The 18867-nt window shown below is 40.2% G+C and overlaps 4 protein-coding genes across 5 annotated transcripts; 3 read left to right on the forward strand and 1 right to left on the reverse strand.

Annotated features, from left to right (window-relative positions):
- The first annotated feature begins 1308 nt into the window (after positions 1-1308).
- On the forward strand, positions 1309-3391 carry LOC130497984 (enhancer of mRNA-decapping protein 4-like). Its single transcript, XM_056991281.1, has 6 exons — positions 1309-1356; positions 1735-1925; positions 2000-2341; positions 2436-2528; positions 2618-2773; positions 2851-3391. Exons 1-6 carry the CDS (start codon positions 1344-1346, stop codon positions 3025-3027), a joined length of 972 nt encoding a protein of 323 aa, XP_056847261.1. The 5' UTR covers positions 1309-1343; the 3' UTR covers positions 3028-3391.
- Positions 3392-5381: 1990 nt separating this feature from the next.
- On the forward strand, positions 5382-9777 carry LOC130497981 (uncharacterized). The gene is made up of 4 exons (XM_056991276.1): positions 5382-8445; positions 8579-9073; positions 9158-9276; positions 9350-9777. Exon 1 carries the CDS (start codon positions 5634-5636, stop codon positions 8280-8282), a length of 2649 nt encoding a protein of 882 aa, XP_056847256.1. The 5' UTR covers positions 5382-5633; the 3' UTR covers positions 8283-8445; positions 8579-9073; positions 9158-9276; positions 9350-9777.
- A 98-nt stretch (positions 9778-9875) lies between these two features.
- Positions 9876-13226, reverse strand: LOC130497982 (uncharacterized). Of its 2 annotated transcripts, none has more exons than XM_056991277.1 (8): positions 13006-13224; positions 12718-12919; positions 12417-12642; positions 12099-12326; positions 11834-11998; positions 11688-11762; positions 10383-11618; positions 9876-10296 (listed from the first exon to the last, which is right to left on the reverse strand). In XM_056991277.1, exons 1-8 carry the CDS (start codon positions 13175-13177, stop codon positions 10039-10041), a joined length of 2562 nt encoding a protein of 853 aa, XP_056847257.1. In that variant the 5' UTR covers positions 13178-13224; the 3' UTR covers positions 9876-10038. The 2 variants fall into 2 exon arrangements, with proteins under 2 accessions (XP_056847257.1, XP_056847258.1); XM_056991278.1 differs by having other exon boundaries at positions 9953-10283; positions 13006-13226.
- A 2220-nt stretch (positions 13227-15446) lies between these two features.
- Positions 15447-17490, forward strand: LOC108835327 (uncharacterized). Its single transcript, XM_056990854.1, has 4 exons — positions 15447-15570; positions 16633-16738; positions 16818-17115; positions 17317-17490. The coding sequence occupies exons 1-4, from the start codon at positions 15447-15449 to the stop codon at positions 17389-17391; spliced, it is 603 nt and encodes a 200-aa protein (XP_056846834.1). The 3' UTR covers positions 17392-17490.
- Positions 17491-18867: the final 1377 nt, after the last annotated feature.

The raw sequence follows: 18867 nt of genomic DNA on the forward strand, positions 1-18867 counted from the left end.
TATCATAAAGTTACATAAATCTGTTAGTCTCACTAAAGAAAAGTATCATAATCTTTGAAAATGTATCAAAGCGACTTACCATTTCAAACAGTTCTTCTTTCTTCTCTTCAAATGATATCTGCAAACATGGAAACATATATTTCACGATTACAGCAGCATGTACATACAATATATCAGAAACTCAAATAAGAAGCGTAAGTTTCACAGAGACCTTCCCATAGTCCTCTACCACAACACCCTTAGTTATATCCCATAGTTTCACTGAGTCACCTGCGTCCTGCAAAAAAAAAAAAAACAGCAGATATAATCGACCCTTTCATAAGTCTATCAAAGGTAGTCTTACCAAAGAGCATTCAAAAAAGTTATTTCACCTTGGTTAAAGATTTGCTTTTTATTATTCAAAATCTCATGCTGCACAATCGGGTGGCTTCCTGGAATAGTCATTAAAGGCTCTTTGTAGGCAGGGGGCTGCAGACAAACCAAAAATCAGACGCATTGACTCAGAAAAGGTTAAACAGAAGCATATAAAGGACGAAATTATATTGTTCTTACTGGATTTAGTCCTTCCAAGGACACTCTCGCCCTATTAAAAGACAAATTCCCAGCCAAGAAAGAGCCACCTCGTTCAAAGACCTTTTGAGGACTCTGAGCTTCGCTGGCTGTAGATTAAACATCACAGTACAAACATCAGACAAGACACAAAAGCCAAACACCTATCTGTTGTCGTATCATTACATAAAACAGCATTGATCTTATTACAAAACATCTACATGTTTAATTGACAAATCAATATATAGGAAACGGAGAAATGAACCTTCTTTTTCTCAATCAAAGCAAGAATCTTCAGAAAGCTAGAGCTAAAATCAGGTTGAAAGGTATCAACTTTTCTTACCGTTGGATGATACGGCTTGGATTGAGGAAGAAGATGACGACGATGGAGGCAACGAGTGGACACGACCACCAAGAGCTAAATCAGTGTCTATTTCATGAATGAAGAACAAGATAATACAGATCTGAAAACGTAGGCAAGAGGTTGAAGATGAGGGTAAAATCGTAATTTGACATTCATTAAATTAAAATCAGAGAAAATGAAAGCAAAACGCGTCAAAGCCATCTCGAACACGCGACCCATTCCTTGAAACCTAGGACACAGTTTAATGAATCTGACGTGGCGACGTGGCGAAATCTGAGCCGTACAATTGAATAAATCCAGTTTCAAATCTGAACCGTCCAATTGAATTGAGTTCAGATTCAAATCCCCGCCAGAGAGAATCTCTCTTTCTCACTCTCATACTTCTCTCTCTCCTTCCTTCCATCATCCAGGCGAAGCAAGCAGAAGCGAAATGGTGGGAACAGGTATGGTTGAAACAACTTTTGATTCATCCTTCGTTGTATCTGCGTTAAGCTCTCCCTGTTCAAATGATCCTTTGCGTCTCTCTGTTTCGTCGTAAGTGATGTTGACAGTGATAATCTTTCTTCAGTTTAGCGGTAAGATGATGATGATCCTTAAAAGCGTCTCCGTTAAGCTCTTCGTGTTCTGATGATCCTTATTTGTGTTATGATTGATCCTTCCTCGGGAAAGTTGAGTCTCTGTTTCGTAACAGATTTGACGATGATAACTTTTCGTTATTGGTGCGTTATGATGATGATGATGATGATGATGATGATAGATCCTTCAAGCTCTATGTGTTCTGAGTTCTGTTTTTTCACCTGATTACCTCTTTTCTTTTCGAGGTCTGACGAGGGTGACAACGAAGAAGAACAACGAATACCTTGGAATCGTGGTTAAGCAGGGGGAGTGTCCTCAACGTGGAAGCTACATCTTCCTCCATCAAAGTCCTTTTCTCCATTTATTCTTTGTGAATGAAGTAGAAATCGAGGAGGTGGAGGAGGCTGTATCTGCAATCAAAGATATGATGAATCAGGTTCTGACTTGGAACACATTTCTTTGGAACATACTTTTGTTTTTTTTCTTCTGATACTTTGCTTCCCTTTGCAGATATTGGTTTCGCAGAACGAGATGCAAGAAGGATTGTTCAGTCTCGTTGACCATAGCGTCGAAGAAGAAGGTCAAAGAGTGGAAGGGGCTTTAGCTGCGGAGATTGAGAGGATCTCCAAGTCAAATGCTGATGCTCTATTTGCCCGCTTCGTAGAAGAGACTGCTGGTCAGGAAAATCCAATGCGTGACCTCCAACAGCAATTGGAGAATGTACTTACAAGCTTAATCACCAAGAATTTAGGGCCAACAATGTGGAAAGCGATGATGCCCTCTCCAGAAGCATTACACGCACTGACATCACCTTTGGAAGAAGCTGTGTCTTCTTCATTCACACAGTCCTTGGTTAGAATTTTATTATTTAATAAGCCTATTCCATTCCTTGTTGTATGGATTTGATAACTGTTTTTTTCCTTTCCTTCATTCTTGTATATAACAGAGAGCATACCAGAGCGCACGTGCTGACCAACTCATTTCAAAGCTCGAGGAAAAGCAGATTCAGATCCCGTTCTCTGCCAGACAATCCTTCAAGGTAATTCGACTTCACCTTGGCGAAAACAGTTCTCTTTTACATCTCCCAACAAGATCGATTCTCTTACATATGTCTTTTATAAAATTTAGAGGGATGCTGCCTCCATAATTGAGGACCTGCCTTCGTTTGAGAGATCATGCGAGACCATGATTGGTCAAGTAGTCTCAGCCTTGCAGGCAAAAATGGCGGAGCACACACGCGCTGCTGCCGAACAACAACGGTTTGATCTTGACCCTAGTTTGAAGGTATGCTGGAAAGCTTCTTCCTCGTTATGACCCCGTCCATTCCCTTCTCTTTCTAATGTTGCTTCACGATTTTACAGGAACGCATCACTTTTGTCCAAGCCGCACGAGATTTAATAGCGGTGAGCCAGAGGAATCGGTTAGCAAACCATGGAGGGGGTTATGGTGATGGATACGCTGATGGTCACAAGGAGGGTTACGCTCAAGGTTATGCTGACGCTTGTGCTGATGCTTACAACAAGGCTACAGAACACTAAGCTGCTGGTTAGATACGTGTTACTTGGGAAGGGGTAACGACAGTGGCTTTGGAAAAATGTTATGACAATGGATTTGCACACACTTAAGCGGTAACACAATGTATATACACACACTTGGATCTGATGAATTTTGACAGAACAAATGTGCCAATACTCTTTCAATTCCTTCTCTGTGGGAGACCTCTTGATGATTTAGCAGGTTTTAAGCATTTGAAAAAAAAGTTTAACAAAAGGGATGATGAGTTAGTTTCTATACAAGTCTCTTTTATGATCGATTGTTTCTATGGCTGTAAACTGTCTTCTTCTTGTCCCGTATGGGCCACTGGTGATTGCTCTTTTTTTAATTCCATAAAAATTTTGCTTCTAGGCCAACTGGTAATTGCTCTGTTTATGACCTCTTGTTTATATGGCTGTAAATTGTCTTCTTCTTGTCCCGTATTTCTAACTAAACACCAAAGAAAAAAAGAAAAAGAACACTACAGGATCTCTGTGTAATAAAGAACAAATTACCAGTTGATAAGGATGCAGACAATTTTGAAGTGAATCAGTTCAATGAGTTTGAGGTGATGATGTAAATCTCTTGTAAATCTATGAGTGCTTATGAAATATATAATTTGAGAATCATGTAATCCAATGTTCCATAAAATACACCAAACTTCTCCAAGATAAGGTCTGAAGATAAATAATTGAACTTACAGGTACTTGGGGGGTGTCATTTTAGGAATGGAGTACGGAGCAGATCCAGTGAACTGGTTATTAGCAAGATTCCTAAACACAAAATTCAGAAACTTTATCAACTTACAAACAGACACACAAAGAAACTTGTCAAAACACACAGAGAGAAATCAACAAACATACATACAATCTCTCAACATTTGGAGGAAGCTGATACGACAAGTCCCCTCCAAGGTTCTTGTTGCTTAAATCACTGCAGGTTTACACCAAACACAGTCCATGAGATTAAAATCTATGCCATTATTAGAAACTTTGTGAGATAGAAGTCTTACAACTCAGTAACAGAAGTCAATTTATCAAGGGAGTATCCTAGTGATCCAGGGGAGTCCAAGACCTGATAACTTTCTTCCAGTAGATGAAAAAAAAGAAACAGCACAGAGATTGAAGAAAAAAATCCCCAGAGAGAGATAGATTTTACATATTAAAAAAAATCCAAACTTTTAAGGCAACAAAAGAAACAACAGAGAGATTGAAGAAACACAGTGGCTGATCTGCTTCTTGAATTTGCACGAGCTGATACAACAGTCAAATCGTACATGTGCAGCCAAAGCTTACTCAGTCGTCTTTTCCAGATGTTCAACCGTGTGGAACCTCCTATTCTCTTAAAGGTACTTGGAAACATTATGAAGCTTCATTTTCTGCCTACACAGGTTGCATGCTTACACTGCTTTTTGTTTTTTTCCAGATATTGGAGTGCACCAATCATTTATCCACTGATCCAAATTGTTTGGAGAATCTTCAGCGGGCGGATGCAATCAAGCATTTGATCCCCAACCTTGAGCTTAAGGAAGGGAATCTTGTTTATCAGATCCACCATGAGGTGCTTAGTGCGCTATTCAACCTGTGCAAGATAAATAAGAGGAGGCAGGAACAAGCGGCCGAAAACGGAATCATACCGCACCTAATGCTTTTCATCATGTCTGATTCTCCTCTAAAACAATATGCATTGCCACTTCTATGTGATATGGCTCATGCATCTCGGAACTCAAGAGAGCAGCTAAGAGCTCACGGCGGTCTGGACGTTTACCTGAGTCTGCTCGATGATGAATACTGGTCCGTGATAGCCTTGGACTCAATTGCTGTTTGCTTGGCGCAAGACAATGACAACAACCACAAGGTGGAACAGGCGTTGCTCAAGAACGAGGCAATTCAGAAGTTAGTTAACTTCTTTCAGAGCTGTCCTGAGAGACACTTCGTGCACATACTGGAGCCATTCTTGAAGATCATCATGTATGTTTCTCTCTTTTCTTTGTAGTAGATTATTTAATCATTTCAAAATGTTCTTATTAAGTGAAGTTTCAACTTCTTGAGTTTTTTATCATTCTTGAATCCAGGAAATCATCTCGGATCAACAAGACATTAGCTGTAAATGGATTGACTCCGTTGCTTATTTCAAGGCTAGACCACCAAGATGCAATAGCTCGACTTAATCTACTCAAACTTATCAAGGTAATGAACCACCATACTATTAGTCTTAATACTATTATAGAAGCTGAGTGTGTTGAGTGTTTGTGATAGATCCTTATTGCTGACGTGGACAAGAATTAAAGAGGAGAGACTCTGGTTGGTTTGGAGGCTTTGCAGTTGGAATAGCTGAAGCAAATAGCAGAATAAATACAGAGCTCGATCGAAGAAGAAGGGTATGCTTTGTATGTTGATGTTGTAGACGCTATGAGTCTCGGCACGGTCGCCATGAGATCGTCGTGATCAGTCATCTTCGCCATGAGAAGGTGATTGTGATCGGAACTTACGAAGCTATCTTCTATTTCATCTTGTAGTCTCTGTTCTATCTTGTATTCTGGTTTGATTGAAGAGTTAGAGATATCAATACTCTATCATTGGTGCGGTGATACTGGTTCGGATTCAACGCAATGATGAGGAAGTTTGATGAATCGGCGGCGAGATTGAAGAGACGCGATGGTTCCGTTTCTGGTTTCATCGGAGGAGATAATGGAAGTTACGGAAGTTACGGTGGCGGAGGTTACGGAGATTCAAGAGGTTCCGAAAGTTACGGAGGATACGGATGCAACGCGAATATGTATCGGAGTTCTTCGCTGGCGGCATCTGTCGCCTCCGATCATTCCGTCGTTGTTGAGGAGTCGAGATCGTCGTTCGAGAATGACAGTGCTGTATTGTTGGAGTATTTGAATGGTGGACTCCAAAAATTCCTTGCATCGAGGAGATCTGCCATGAACGATACTCAGAGTATGATATCAGGGAAGGAGAAATTGGCCTCACGAGTGATAGATGGTGACTTGAGAAAGAACGAAGCTCCAACATCTACGACACTTTATCCTCAGGTATCGCTTCAGAATCAGGAACAAAACCGGAAGGATTCTCAATTAGGTTATCGAGCTGGTGTGTTGAATGTTGAAAGTAGTGATCATATTATCAAAAATGCTGAGATGCATGTGTTTGAGGGCTTGCCTATGTTTGATGGAGCTAATCCAGAAAGTTGGATTGTGAAAGCTGATCGGTTCTTTAGCCATTATGAAGATGATGCAAAACTAGACCTCATTTTTCTGTACTTGGAAGGAGCTGCTCGTCGATGGTTCTATTGGGTGAGGCGCAGAACGAAATTCAAGGATTGGAGTGACTTCAAATGCAGATTGTTAGCTCGTTTTGCTTCTGTTCCGAGTTGTTCTTTGGTTGACACGGATTCAGGAGCTGGATCAGTAGCTAGCAATTTCGTTGTTCATGAGCCATATTTGGCAAGGAACACAACATCACCAACAATGGAAGTAGTCTTTATGCGCTCTGGTGATTGTCTTGCTGATAAAAAGGCAGAAGAAAAGCTTGATAATGACTCACTTGAGGAAAGGGAACAAAAGACTGTTGCAGAAAGTGAGATATCAAACACTGATGATATGGAGAAGGCAATAAAAGACTGTTGTCTTGATGATGATCAAGAGACAGAACGTTTTTCTGTAGAGATGGAGTTGAAAGATGACTCAACTTCTGACGTTGAATCTATTCATGAGACAGAAGCAGAAAAGGTGCAGGAGTTGCCTTCACTAACTACAGAAGTCATTAAGAAGAAGAAATTAAAGTATCCCAAAGCCTGGAAGTTTAAGTTCAAAGACAGGAACTTTATGAGATTCATGCTTAGGAGATGGGTTATACATGAAACTGGTAGTGAGCTGCCCGATGGTTATGCGGTTGCTGTCACAAGGACTGTGATGGCTGGGACAGTTTTCTACGAGGTGGAGTTAGATGCAGTTTTGGAGGGATCAATTGGCGTAAAACTTCAAAGAGAGGATGATGTTTGTTCTGATCCTACTCGTTTGTTGAGCATATCACCAAAGAGAAAAAGCAACAAGGATGGGTGGTTTAAATTCAAATACAAAAAAATCAATATGCTACAGCAAGATCGAGGGAAGTTTATGCAGTCTCGGTCTAAACTTCGTTGGCTTTGGTGGAGATACAGAGAATATCCGAACATGGAGGCATGGTCACAGAGTTTGAGAACATGGGCTGCAAGAGAGGATGTTTCCAAGTTGGATTTTGCGAAAAAGTTGGAGTTTGAGGACTTGTATCTATCCTGGCTGTGGTACAAATGTTTGATGAGGCATGATTCACGAAGCTGGATGTCCTTTACTCATCTTTTGAATTTCCAAGTGAAGCACAAATGGAGATTTAAACGGAGAGGGCAGACACGCTCAGACCAAATGCATCTCTTCAGGTTACTGGCCTTGAGAGAAGTGATATGGCAGTGGTTTGATCACGTTGGATATTCTTCTTGTCACTTTGGAGTTTTTGAACATGGTTTCCGAATCACAGTTTCAGCCAATGGAAAGGAGTTGCAGCCACACATCATTTTACTCAGTCCAAGCTTGTGGGCAAGCTTGTTTTCAAGGGCGGGAGTATATGAGAGCATACTTATTTGCTTACGGATAGTGGCTGAGTTGATTTGGAGATATGATGGAGAAGAAAAGAAAGAATCCGAGCTGTTGATACAAGAGATGTTCAGAGTTTCAACATTTAAGAATCGTTTGGTACCTCAAGACAACGACTTGTTATTGATGCAGCATGAGGGTAATCTACTACGAGTACAAGGACAACGAAGTCCTAAGAAGAAAAAGTCTTTCAAGACATATATGTTTAAGTACAAACCAAGGCTCAGTAAAGTAGGTGCTTGGCCAGAAGTACAGCAGTTTAATGTACAAAGAGCTTACATATATGTTACAAGACAAGAAGTGGGCATTGCACAAAGTCGTGACAATGGAAGATTGTGGAGTGGCTGGTATGTTCGTAGTGTCAAGGTGATGCAACAAAGGCAGAGAAGTAAAATGGCCAAGTCTTGGATGTTCAAGTATAAAAAGAATGTTCATATACTCAGCTTGGCCAATGTTGCTGTATCGGGGTTTCAGCAGGGGAGAAGAGACCAACATGATCATCATTCATGTGTTCGATGGGTTCTTGCCATACAAGCTTGTGGGCAAGCTTGTTTTCAAGGGGAAAGTATTGATAGATCCTTATTGCTGACGTGGACAAGAATTAAAGAGGAGAGACTCTGGTAGGTTTGGAGGCTTTGCAGTTGGAATAGCTGAAGCAAATAGCAGAATAAATACAGAGCTTGATCGAAGAAGAAGGGTATGCTTTGTATGTTGATGTTGTAGACGCTATGAGTCTCGGCACGGTCGCCATGAGATCATCGTGATCAGTCATCTTCGCCATGAGAAGGTGATTGTGATCGGAACTTACGAAGCTATCTTCTATTTCATCTTGTAGTCTCTGTTCTATCTTGTATTCTGGTTTGATTGAAGAGTTAGAGATATCAATACTCTATCATTTTGGTTTCAATGATGTGAAACAGGCTGTTTACGAGCACCATCCAAAGCCAAAGCAGCTGATAGTAGAGAACGACCTCCCTCAGAAACTGCAGAATCTGATAGAAGAACGACGTGATGGACAGCGTTCAGGAGGCCAAGTTCTGGTGAAGCAAATGGCGACCTCTCTGCTCAAAGCACTTCACATCAACACAGTCTTGTGAGTGCCAAACAGACAAATTATCTATCCATTGGTGGGACTTGTTTATTTACCGAAAGACTTTGTAATTGTTATACATTAGCTCGTGTGGTGGCTCTCTTGGGTTTTGTAGTACCTTGAGAGATGGCCAAACACTTAAGGAGGGATACGCTGACTGTACATCGAAGTGTTCAGTCTCTATGGTGATGGATACGCTGATGGTCACAAGGAGGGTTACGCTCAAGGTTATGCTGACGCTTGTGCTGATGCTTAATGGAAAACTCGCATCTACTTGACATGGCAGATAAAACCGAGGACCCTTGTATGCCTATGGCGTATGCGTGTAAGCACATCTCTTCCCTTCTTTGATTTCTGCTATAATCAGTGTCTGTTCAAGTAGTGGCTGAATCATGTGACTTTTTAACAGCATCTTGGGCGATATCTCTGTACTATGCTTTCCAACGTACCTGGAAACCGTTGAGATGGATCGTTGGAGAGACTTATTAGATGGCTAATTACATTGGTGTTAACTTCTTATCCGAACAGGTCAAAAGCCAAATGATTGTATCTTTACTCCAACTTCTCCCAGATTGTTGACACCAATAGTATTGTTTCTCAGGTCACAATGAAACTTGTCTTATTAAGGATCTGAAACTGAAGTAGAGCTAATCTCATTCCACATCTTGGTACAGCTTGGAAGAGTGACAGAGAAGCAGACAAGAGAACCCGTGAAGAGAAGGGCCAAAGCTTTAGTCTTTGATCCATTGATGTCCTCTTCTTCAGACAACTGTCTTAAGTTTAAACTCTGTGGGCTTCTTGTGGTGTGTATATCATAAGCTCTTTAACGTGGAACCCAAGTCTGAACCAGCATTTCTTGGATTCACATATACAAGCTGGGAGATATGGTACTCCAGAGCCTGTATGATTAGTCTCACCGGAGACTTCATTGTTGAGCTTGTTGAGTTCAAGTTGTTGTGCAAGTCATATACTCTTTGTCTAACCTGGTTTCAAACAAACTTCTCTAATAAGATGTGTTTTCACCTGTTAGCTAATTTGCATGCATAATAAACCTCTGTATCCAACCAAACTTGAACTTCCTTCTCCTTTTTCAAGGAATCAAAAGAAAAACAGGACACCTTGTCAAAAAGACAAAACAAAACAGGGGAATTAATGATTCAGAGAGATTGGGAACCCTGTCAAACACTCTCTAAGATTGAACAAATGGAAAAGAGAAAACAATGTATTGTGTCAAACATCAAGATAAAAGCACCACTACAAAGATAAAAGCACCCACTACAATGTATTGTGTCAAACTCTTTTCTGTAACACCGAGATCTCCGCGTGGGTTTCTGTCAAGAATGTCCGATCATTACTGCGAAGCGACCTTAGATATATTTCACTCAGTTTCTCAATGTTTTTGTCCTCCGCCTTTTTTGCTTGGTGCAACATTGACAGTAGAACCTCCCTCAATTTATTCCAGAATAGGTTCCAGGATTCCGAACCTTTTGCTGTTGTTTCGGAAACGTGACGGCCATCGAGAAGAATATCCAAAGCTGCTTTCGGGTGCTAAAAAATAGAGAAGTTACTAATGGCTCAATACCACACAACACATCAATCAATAGAGAAGTTACTAATGGTTCACCACCACTTACCGAGTTAGGAAGTTTCAAGGAGAAAGTGGCCATATCTGTAAGCGTGGCCAAGAACTTCTCGGGAAAATTCTCGGCGTTATAATATAACGATGACTTTTGCCAATTACCAAGAGCTAACGAAGCGAAAGACGAGGCTGTTTTCCACTGGTTGCTTTTATAAAGCCTCATGCAGGATGTTTGAAAACATTGCGCTAGCTCCAAGAAAGCATTAGCAGTTTCCTCTGCGCATGTATTACACAAAACATCCCCTTCATATAAGTTCAAAGCCTCTCTTATATTCTGCCTGGCACAACCATCATCCATCATTCCCTTTGCTAAACACAATCCTAAGCTGAAATATGCATCCGCCAGGTACTTGTAGACCCTAACCTTCTCCTCTTGAGCAGGACCAACATGTGCCTTTGCTTCTTTGAAAGCGTAAATCGCAGCATCATACGCGTCTTTAGCAGTCACGAAGTTTCCGACCCGGGAAAGCAAGTCACCAAGTTTTATATGTAGGCTCCCCAAGTGTTCAGTAAGAGTCTGAACAAACTTGCCATCTGGAAGCTTCCGAATTGCAGTTAGACATTCTTTATAGCATTTACCAGCATCCACCAGGTTCTCCACCACACCAACGGATAGAGGAGATTTGAGAAACTTGAGTATTCTGTCCTCTGTTGTTGTCTCTTCTAGCACGTTTCCCAAATCTGACGGGGTCAATTTGAACTCGCCTACTGGTTCTCCGTAACAAAGGGCAAACAGATCGCCCACAACAAACCACGATTCCGCCAAGAAGGGTAGTTCCATGGAAGAAATGAACACAGTACCGTGGGGCTTTTCTGGCAATGAAATATGAGAACGGCAAGCTTGGTTTATAATGTTGAAAGCTCCCTGCAACTGCTGCTTAGCTTCAAGGTAAGCAGCACCTAGAGACAGCCCAGCTTCGCATTGAAGATGAAGCTGACTCGACAGTTTAGGGGTTAACGCTTCCGAAGCCGGTTGAAGCTGCTGTGACCACATAAGGGAATTAACGGCTTGACGGACATGATAGACTGCCAGGTACTTCGGTAAGACCAGAATGGGAACTGTCTCTGGCACAGACAAAGGAACAGCTTCATAACAACACGAATAGTTGTCGTTTAGCTTGAATTCAATCATCACTTGACCTTGAACGCCCTCCTTACACTCGGAAATGAAATCAGCTTGTCTCTTCAGAAGGAGCCTAGCAAAGAGCTCGTGGGCATCTGACCGAACAACCTGCATGATATCAACCATTCAATGAGTACACACATAAGAACTCAGAGATATCAGAGTTAAAAACCATACCATATGTTCTTGCTCATCCAAGACATTCAGACATTTAGTGAGGAAAGTCGCACACTTGATGGGAGCTTCAGCCTCCTGCACACGATGCAACACATGTAAGAAAAGCGGCAGTTAAAGCTGTTATTAATGTATGATTCCTTCCTTACCACAGACAGGGCAAGCTTGTGAAGCAGTTTCCCCAAGGAAAACATCGAGTCAGTTCTCATCTTGGATGTCAAATGTGTTGTGCAGGTGATTCCCTCGCCTGAAGAATGGTTCTTTGATGAAAAATGAAAAAGTTGAATCACATCTTCACCTGGACTTCGGTAGAGCTGTAGACAAAAGCACACAAGCCAAGCCAAATCAGTTCCTGAAAGAACAATAACAATAATAATAATAATAATATAATCTGCGAGGAAGAGAGAACTTTACCCAGTAAAGTCCAGGATCGTCCTTGCAATTTGATCGAAGGAAAGACAGAATCTGATGAGCGTTTTGCTGAACAATGTACGCCGAGGTTTGTTTTACTGAGCAAATCTCCGAAGTGGATAAGTATTCGTATCCTTTCAAAACGCCATTATCATGGTGACAAACTCCTAACTCTGGCACATCTGTCATGATGTTCTGAAGCCACGCTTCAAGCCAGGGCAAACGTGACAACTGCGTGTTAAGAAGAACAAACAGAAAGTTCAATGAAAAAACACATTTATACAAAGATTACATCCACATATAAATAGAAAGTTTACTTACCCTTTTGCTAACATCCAATAGAAGCAAGTTTACATCCAACTCTTCCTCGTTGCGGAACCGATGCAGCTTACTGCCCACAAGCATCTGGATGTCGCCCAACTGGCAAATGAAAAGTCTTCTTCTGGATTCCTCGGAGTCTTCGGACCTCAGCGATTGCGTAACAAAACTCTGATACAGAGATTCATCAAGTTGCGTTTTACATCCTTCATCTTCATCAACCTCAGGTCTACATCAAAGAAACAATATAACATTACTAAGGAGATTTACAAAACAAAACAAAATTTTGTAAAAAAAGACTCACCCAGGTGATGGCTTCAACACAAGCGTATCCCCAATGCGCTGAACTTCCAAGGATAATCCAGCTCGAGTGTAAGGAGTCGAAAAAAGCTTCTTGAGAAGCTCTACATCGGCGATCAAGCCTATCTCATCTTGGTATTTCACTAAACCAGACACAACTAGGGTTTCGTCCCATGCGTCGCTAAGGTTTGAAGCACTTGCTGTCGCTAAGGTTTAGTCAATACAACAAACATTAACATCAGCAAGGTGCACAAAAAACATTGCTAACATCGTGGAGAAAAATATAAGCTACCTGGCGCAGGAATAAGATCGTCGTCTGTCGGAAGATGCCGGAACCTGGGAGCAGGGCAAGTTTTTTCCCGAGACACTACTTTGAAAACTGGAACGGACTCGTCGATGTTTTCTTCCGATGTAACAATCTCCATACATGCGATGCGTTTTGGAAAATAAGTTGAAGACGACATCGTCGGCGGCGTTTGGAGAGAGAGATTATACGGAGACGATATATTCATTTAAGGAGAAGCTTTAGGGTTTAGGTTGATTAGTAGTTTCTTAAAAGAAATAAGGGTAATATTGTCATTCTCGACGTCCGCTATTTAAATAAATAAATAAAAAAAAATCTTTGCTCGGTCGGTCCCAAGAAAAGCCCAAAACACGTCTTTCTTTTCTTTTTTAAGTCATCTGTTGTTTTATTATTATACGATTAAACCCACTTACCAACAACAAAACACCAAGACATAAAACAAAGTCCAAAACAAGAAAAACATTAATTTTAAAAGGCCCAAAGCCCACATATGAGTCAAAGAGGATCTCATATCTCCTCAACACGTGAACATCCGACGGAAGACATGACCTTTCGCCAGAGACAGAGTAAACACGCCGGAATCCAAAAAAAGAAAAACGCAGAGGAATGAACATCTTAGTGCGTGTCGTGTGTCATGCGTGTATTTGGAACACGAAGCGTCTTTCACATAATAAAACGACGTCTTGTTATCCATTATACATAGAGAACGCTTTGGTGTTCACTTGAATAGTAATATAATATTTCGAAATGACAGCTTATTTAATTAACTGATATGGGGTTGTGCCACAAGTCATGTTTCAAAGACATTATAGTGTTAACCTCATCCCTTCCACACACCCAAACTCGTCACGTGTCATTGACGTGTCGCAATTGAGAACCATACAAAATCAGTTAACACGGTGCATAGGGAGTATTTGCAATTAAACACACCCAAAAAAAAGGGAGAAAAATGTCGAGTGATGAATTCAGACTGGTGTCGCCGACGATAGACAATGAAGGGAAGCTGCCGAGAAAGTCTAAGGCTCTAAGCCCTAATGATTTAACGATCTTGAGAACAATTATTTATAAAGCAAATGTAAACTGCTTGCAATAAATGAAGCCACATGGATATAGTGGTCTAATATTTTTAAATTCCTCTATAACTATGATATATACCCCACACAATATGGAGAGATTCGAAATTTCCTTGGTTGGTGAAAATAATTTTAATTGTAAACAAATCATTTATCTAGTATATTTTATTTAATGTAATCTTGTGTGTTTTCTCTTTGAGTATTTACGTGTCAGGATGAAGTTACACTATACATTATCTTTTTGAAGAAAAATACATATATTTTCTTCCAATCGATCAAACACATCTAATCATGTGATTTTCTTACCCACTTCAACTTGTACATCGGATGCGTTCACTCTGTGAAGATCACTTAATTAGTATATGAGTGTATGCATGCGTCGGTGTGTATGTGGTAGAACAAGAAAAGAGGGACCCGCAATCAGTTGAAGCCCAACTGCATCAACGCACGGCCCTGTTAAATGTGATACCGTATTTTCCGTGTACTTATACGGACACTAGTAATCTCATTTAAAATCCGTAAAGAAACAAACGTATTGCAATATGATCAAATGAATTGGATCGAATCCGTAAAGAAACAAACGTATTACATGATACATTGATACTACTACGTATTTAGTTAGCAAGTGATAGCTTAGATCTCTTTTTACATAAAAGTATTGCAATATGATCAAATGAATTGGATCGAATCGGATCGCAGGATTTAGTTCAGTGGGATTCTCAATTGCCCACTCGCAAATTGACCAAGGAAAATGCATGAGCTACCCATGTGCGGACCACGTGCGTTTGCTTTCCTCTTGGGTCTTGGCTTATATAAAAAAATGCCGTAGAGTTTTTTTTTCTAATATATAAAATTTCCTACCTTTAAAAAAATCCATTCTAAGCACTTAAGCTCCTAAAAAAGTTGTTCATTAATTTTTATAAAATCATGAAATATGTATCTGTAATAATACTAAAGGGGAAAGTTTTCAAAATTTAAATGTTCTAAAACAGTTCAATAATAATCTACCAGACAAAAATAAAAATCTACCAGACGAAATTATTTTCCTGAAAGTGGAAGTTTTTAAACAAAAACCAAATTCGGTGGAATATAATATAAATATTTTTATTAGATCCACGAGGCAAGAAATGCGGAATGACAAATTCGTTATTTTCTCATTAATAAAAAATACTTTATAAAATGAATTTATTTTATTTTTAAATATAATAAGATATAGCCGCAAACTATTTTGAAGCAGCATCTCTCCCTCCATAAGTAGCCTCCCTACCTTCCTCTTCCTTCACACACTTTTTCTCTTTTCTCAAAACTTTTTTTCCGTACCGAAGAAAAAATATGGCGGCAAAAATAATGACAGTAATGGTGGTTGCTGCTCTGGTGGCGACCACAGTGAACGCCAGAATCCCCGGAGTTTACACTGGAGGTCCATGGGTCAACGCTCACGCCACTTTCTACGGAGAAGCTGATGCTTCCGGCACTATGGGTACTTTCTCTCACCACTTAAACAACACACTATTCACAGAGTAGAGACATTTAAGATAAAGTTAACACGGTGCGTAGGGAGTATTTGCAATTAAACACACCCAAAAAAAAAAAAAGGAGAAAAATGTCGAGTGATGAATTCAGACTGGTGTCGCCGACGATAGACAATGAAGGGAAGCTGCCGAGAAAGTCTAAGGCTCTAAGCCCTAATGATTTAACGATCTGTTCCGCTCCTGATTTTTCTTAATTTTTTTTTTAAGCCGTAGAACTTCTTTATTAATATTTTTCTTAAGCCGTTGAGCTTCTTTTATGTTATATTATTAAGCGCAATGTTTTCTTATTCAAGTTCGTCATGAACCTCTGAATCTAAGCCATAGAGCTTCTTGTTATTCAAGTCTATTATAGACTTCTGAATCTAAGCCTACTGCTTCTACAGTTCAAGCTTCAATGCTTTTGAATCTAAGCCATCGAGTTTCTTTTAAATCTAAAGTATAACCTTCCAAAGTAATTTTTTTTTTTTTAAAAGTTTTGATTTCAGTTTCTAAAGCTTTAAGTTTATTTGTTTTCCATCTTTTTTATTAATTTCTATTAAAAAAAAACCCCAAAAAGATGTAAAAAAAAAAAAAAAAAACTTCACCACTGTCGTTCCATGTTTTACCGTCTGCCAACATGTCATCAAAAGAGAACATGTCATCAAAAGAGATTGTTGGTCTATGCTGCATCTCCAAAAAAAACACTCCTCTCCTAGAGCGTTTGCATGACACATAGTCAACAAGAAAACCACCAAAGAATGCACATAACTATCATCACCGTCCATCCATATCCTCACCACTCACACCGCCTTCTTCCGTCCAAGTTCTCAAATCTCAATACCACCAAATCAATCTCAAGCTTGACATTCCATTACAACTCCATTACCACCTTGAGATTGAGGGAGCATATTAAAGGGTATAGAATATTGCATAGTTATTATATAAGATATTTACGTATATTTGTATCTATCTAGATTATGAAATATAACTGGTATATATATGTATGTAATATTAACTATTATTCTTATGAGAGTCAATATACAATTCTTTCAATCAACTACTCTCATCATTCTCTAATAGAAAGTATACCAAGGGAGGTCAAGGTGTAAAGAAGAATATCTCTCCTCCTCTTGAATGGTAATATATTACTTCTCACTTAACAACAAAATTCAAATATGAATGCAATTGTAATAAGGTAAATGTAATTTTTGTATAGGTACAACGTTCCTCAAGGTACCAAGTCGCTAGCCTTGGTGGTTGAGGACATAGATGCTCCTGATCCTAGTGGACCGCTCGTGCCGTGGACTATTTGGGTGGTCGTCGACATTCCGCCCGATATGAAAGGTTTGCCTGAAGGATTTTCCGGCAACGATGAGCAGGACGTTGCTGGTATTCGAGAAGGGAATAACGATCACAAGATCCCGGGATGGCGTGGCCCTCTCATGCCTAGTCACGATCATCGTTTCCAGTTCAAGCTCTTTGCTCTCAGCGATAAACCCAATCTTGGTCACACGGTAATACGACAAACTATCGTCTCGACTTTTTAGTAAAATTCAACTCAATAAGCGAGGTATTCTTGAATTCTAAAGAAGGAAAAAAATATGGAACTTATAAAATAGTATATATTTTGTTTTAAAATATAGTGGTTAGTTTAAGCTGCATATCTTGTAACATTGACTATAGGAAGCTTGTTTTGAATGTGGTGACTCACACAGGTGACAAAAGAGAGATTGCTCGATGCGGTTGATGGGATTGTGATCAGAGAAGCGGTTTTGACATGTTTTGTTTGAATACTTTCGAAGTCTCTATGTCGTTTGTGTGTTGTGTTGCGGCTTCTTAATGACTCGAATGTACACTCTAATAAAGAATAAACAAGGGCTATTTGTTCAGCTGGTTAGAGCAGTGGGAAAAGATTAAAAAAGTTAGTTTAGATAGACGGCTAAACAGAGTTTATCTAAAAATCTCTATAGACTCTAACGAAAGCACGAGGCCCCCCATGGGCTATTATTTCTCGGCACAAAAACTATAGTTGGTGTGAGTTAATAATATAAATATCAAGGCCCATTCAGTTGCAATGGATTTGGGCTTCTGAACTAAAGACGTTCATTTCTTTACAATTTTTATCGTATATGAGTTGTTTTGTGAGTCGGCGACTGAAACGGAACGCAGGTTCATAAATGGCAAGTCTAGTTGTTGTTGTTGAGCTAGTATTGTCAATCAACATTCAACAGTATTGAGGTTTTTTTTGCTAAACTGTAAATATCATATAAATGAACATAGAGCTTACAAAAGGTCTAAAATCTGAACCATCTTGGCAAAAAACAAAATAAAAAACAAGATGGTACAATGATGAACTAAAGAACAAGAAACTATCTCAGCCACATGAGCATGAGAGAGCTGAAAGGCTTCCTGGTTCTCCTTGAAGAGAAGATGTTTTTCACCTCTTTATCAATACCATAAAACACCATTGCAGCAGAGAGAGAAATCTGGTTGTGAATCAGATTGTTCCGTTGCTTCCAAATGTGAAAGATGGTAGTGTGAACTGCTATTTTCCGGAGCAGAGTAAGTCGCCTCGACGTCGAAGATCGGATCCAGGATAGAAGTTCGGCCCAGTTGAGAGGCAGCGTAGGCGGGGGACTGCATTTCCACATAACCAACCTCCAAATGTCCCTACTGTAGTCGCAAGATAATAACAGGTGGTCTCTTGTTTCATTATGTTCTGAACAGAGAGGGCAAAGCGGAGAGATTTGCATCCCCCAAGAAGCCAGTCTAGATCTCGTCGGGAGTCTATCGTAGTTCGCAATCCACATGGTGAAAGAGTGCTTGGGGATGGCGCCTTTGAACCAGACCACATCGTACCAGTCCTGCGTTTCTCCTCGCGGGCGCATGACCTCCCAAGTGCTGGACGACCTGAAATCAGTAGACGCAAAATCACCAACAATCCATTCATACTCATCATTCACATGGACAAGTAACGGTAAAGAAATAGTGGTGAGATAAGTATGGAGATCAACTTCCTTTTGGGATCTAGGATGAGGAAGAGACCAATGTGTATTTCTAATAGCATCATCGACCACCGCCGATGATCTTATCCTTAGCGCTCTAGGCCCCCCACTCCCTAAATAAGATATCAGCTGGCCAAGCGGGGTCCAAGAGTCAAACCAAAACCTTGCTGTTAATCCATTTCCCAGCTTGATTTTGCAGAATTGTGATGTTAGAGGACGGAGATCCAGAAGCTTTTTCCAAGCCCATGAGTCCGCTGCCGA

The sequence above is a fragment of the Raphanus sativus genome, chromosome 7 (assembly GCF_000801105.2).
Source record: "Raphanus sativus cultivar WK10039 chromosome 7, ASM80110v3, whole genome shotgun sequence".
Taxonomy (NCBI): Eukaryota; Viridiplantae; Streptophyta; class Magnoliopsida; order Brassicales; family Brassicaceae; genus Raphanus; species Raphanus sativus.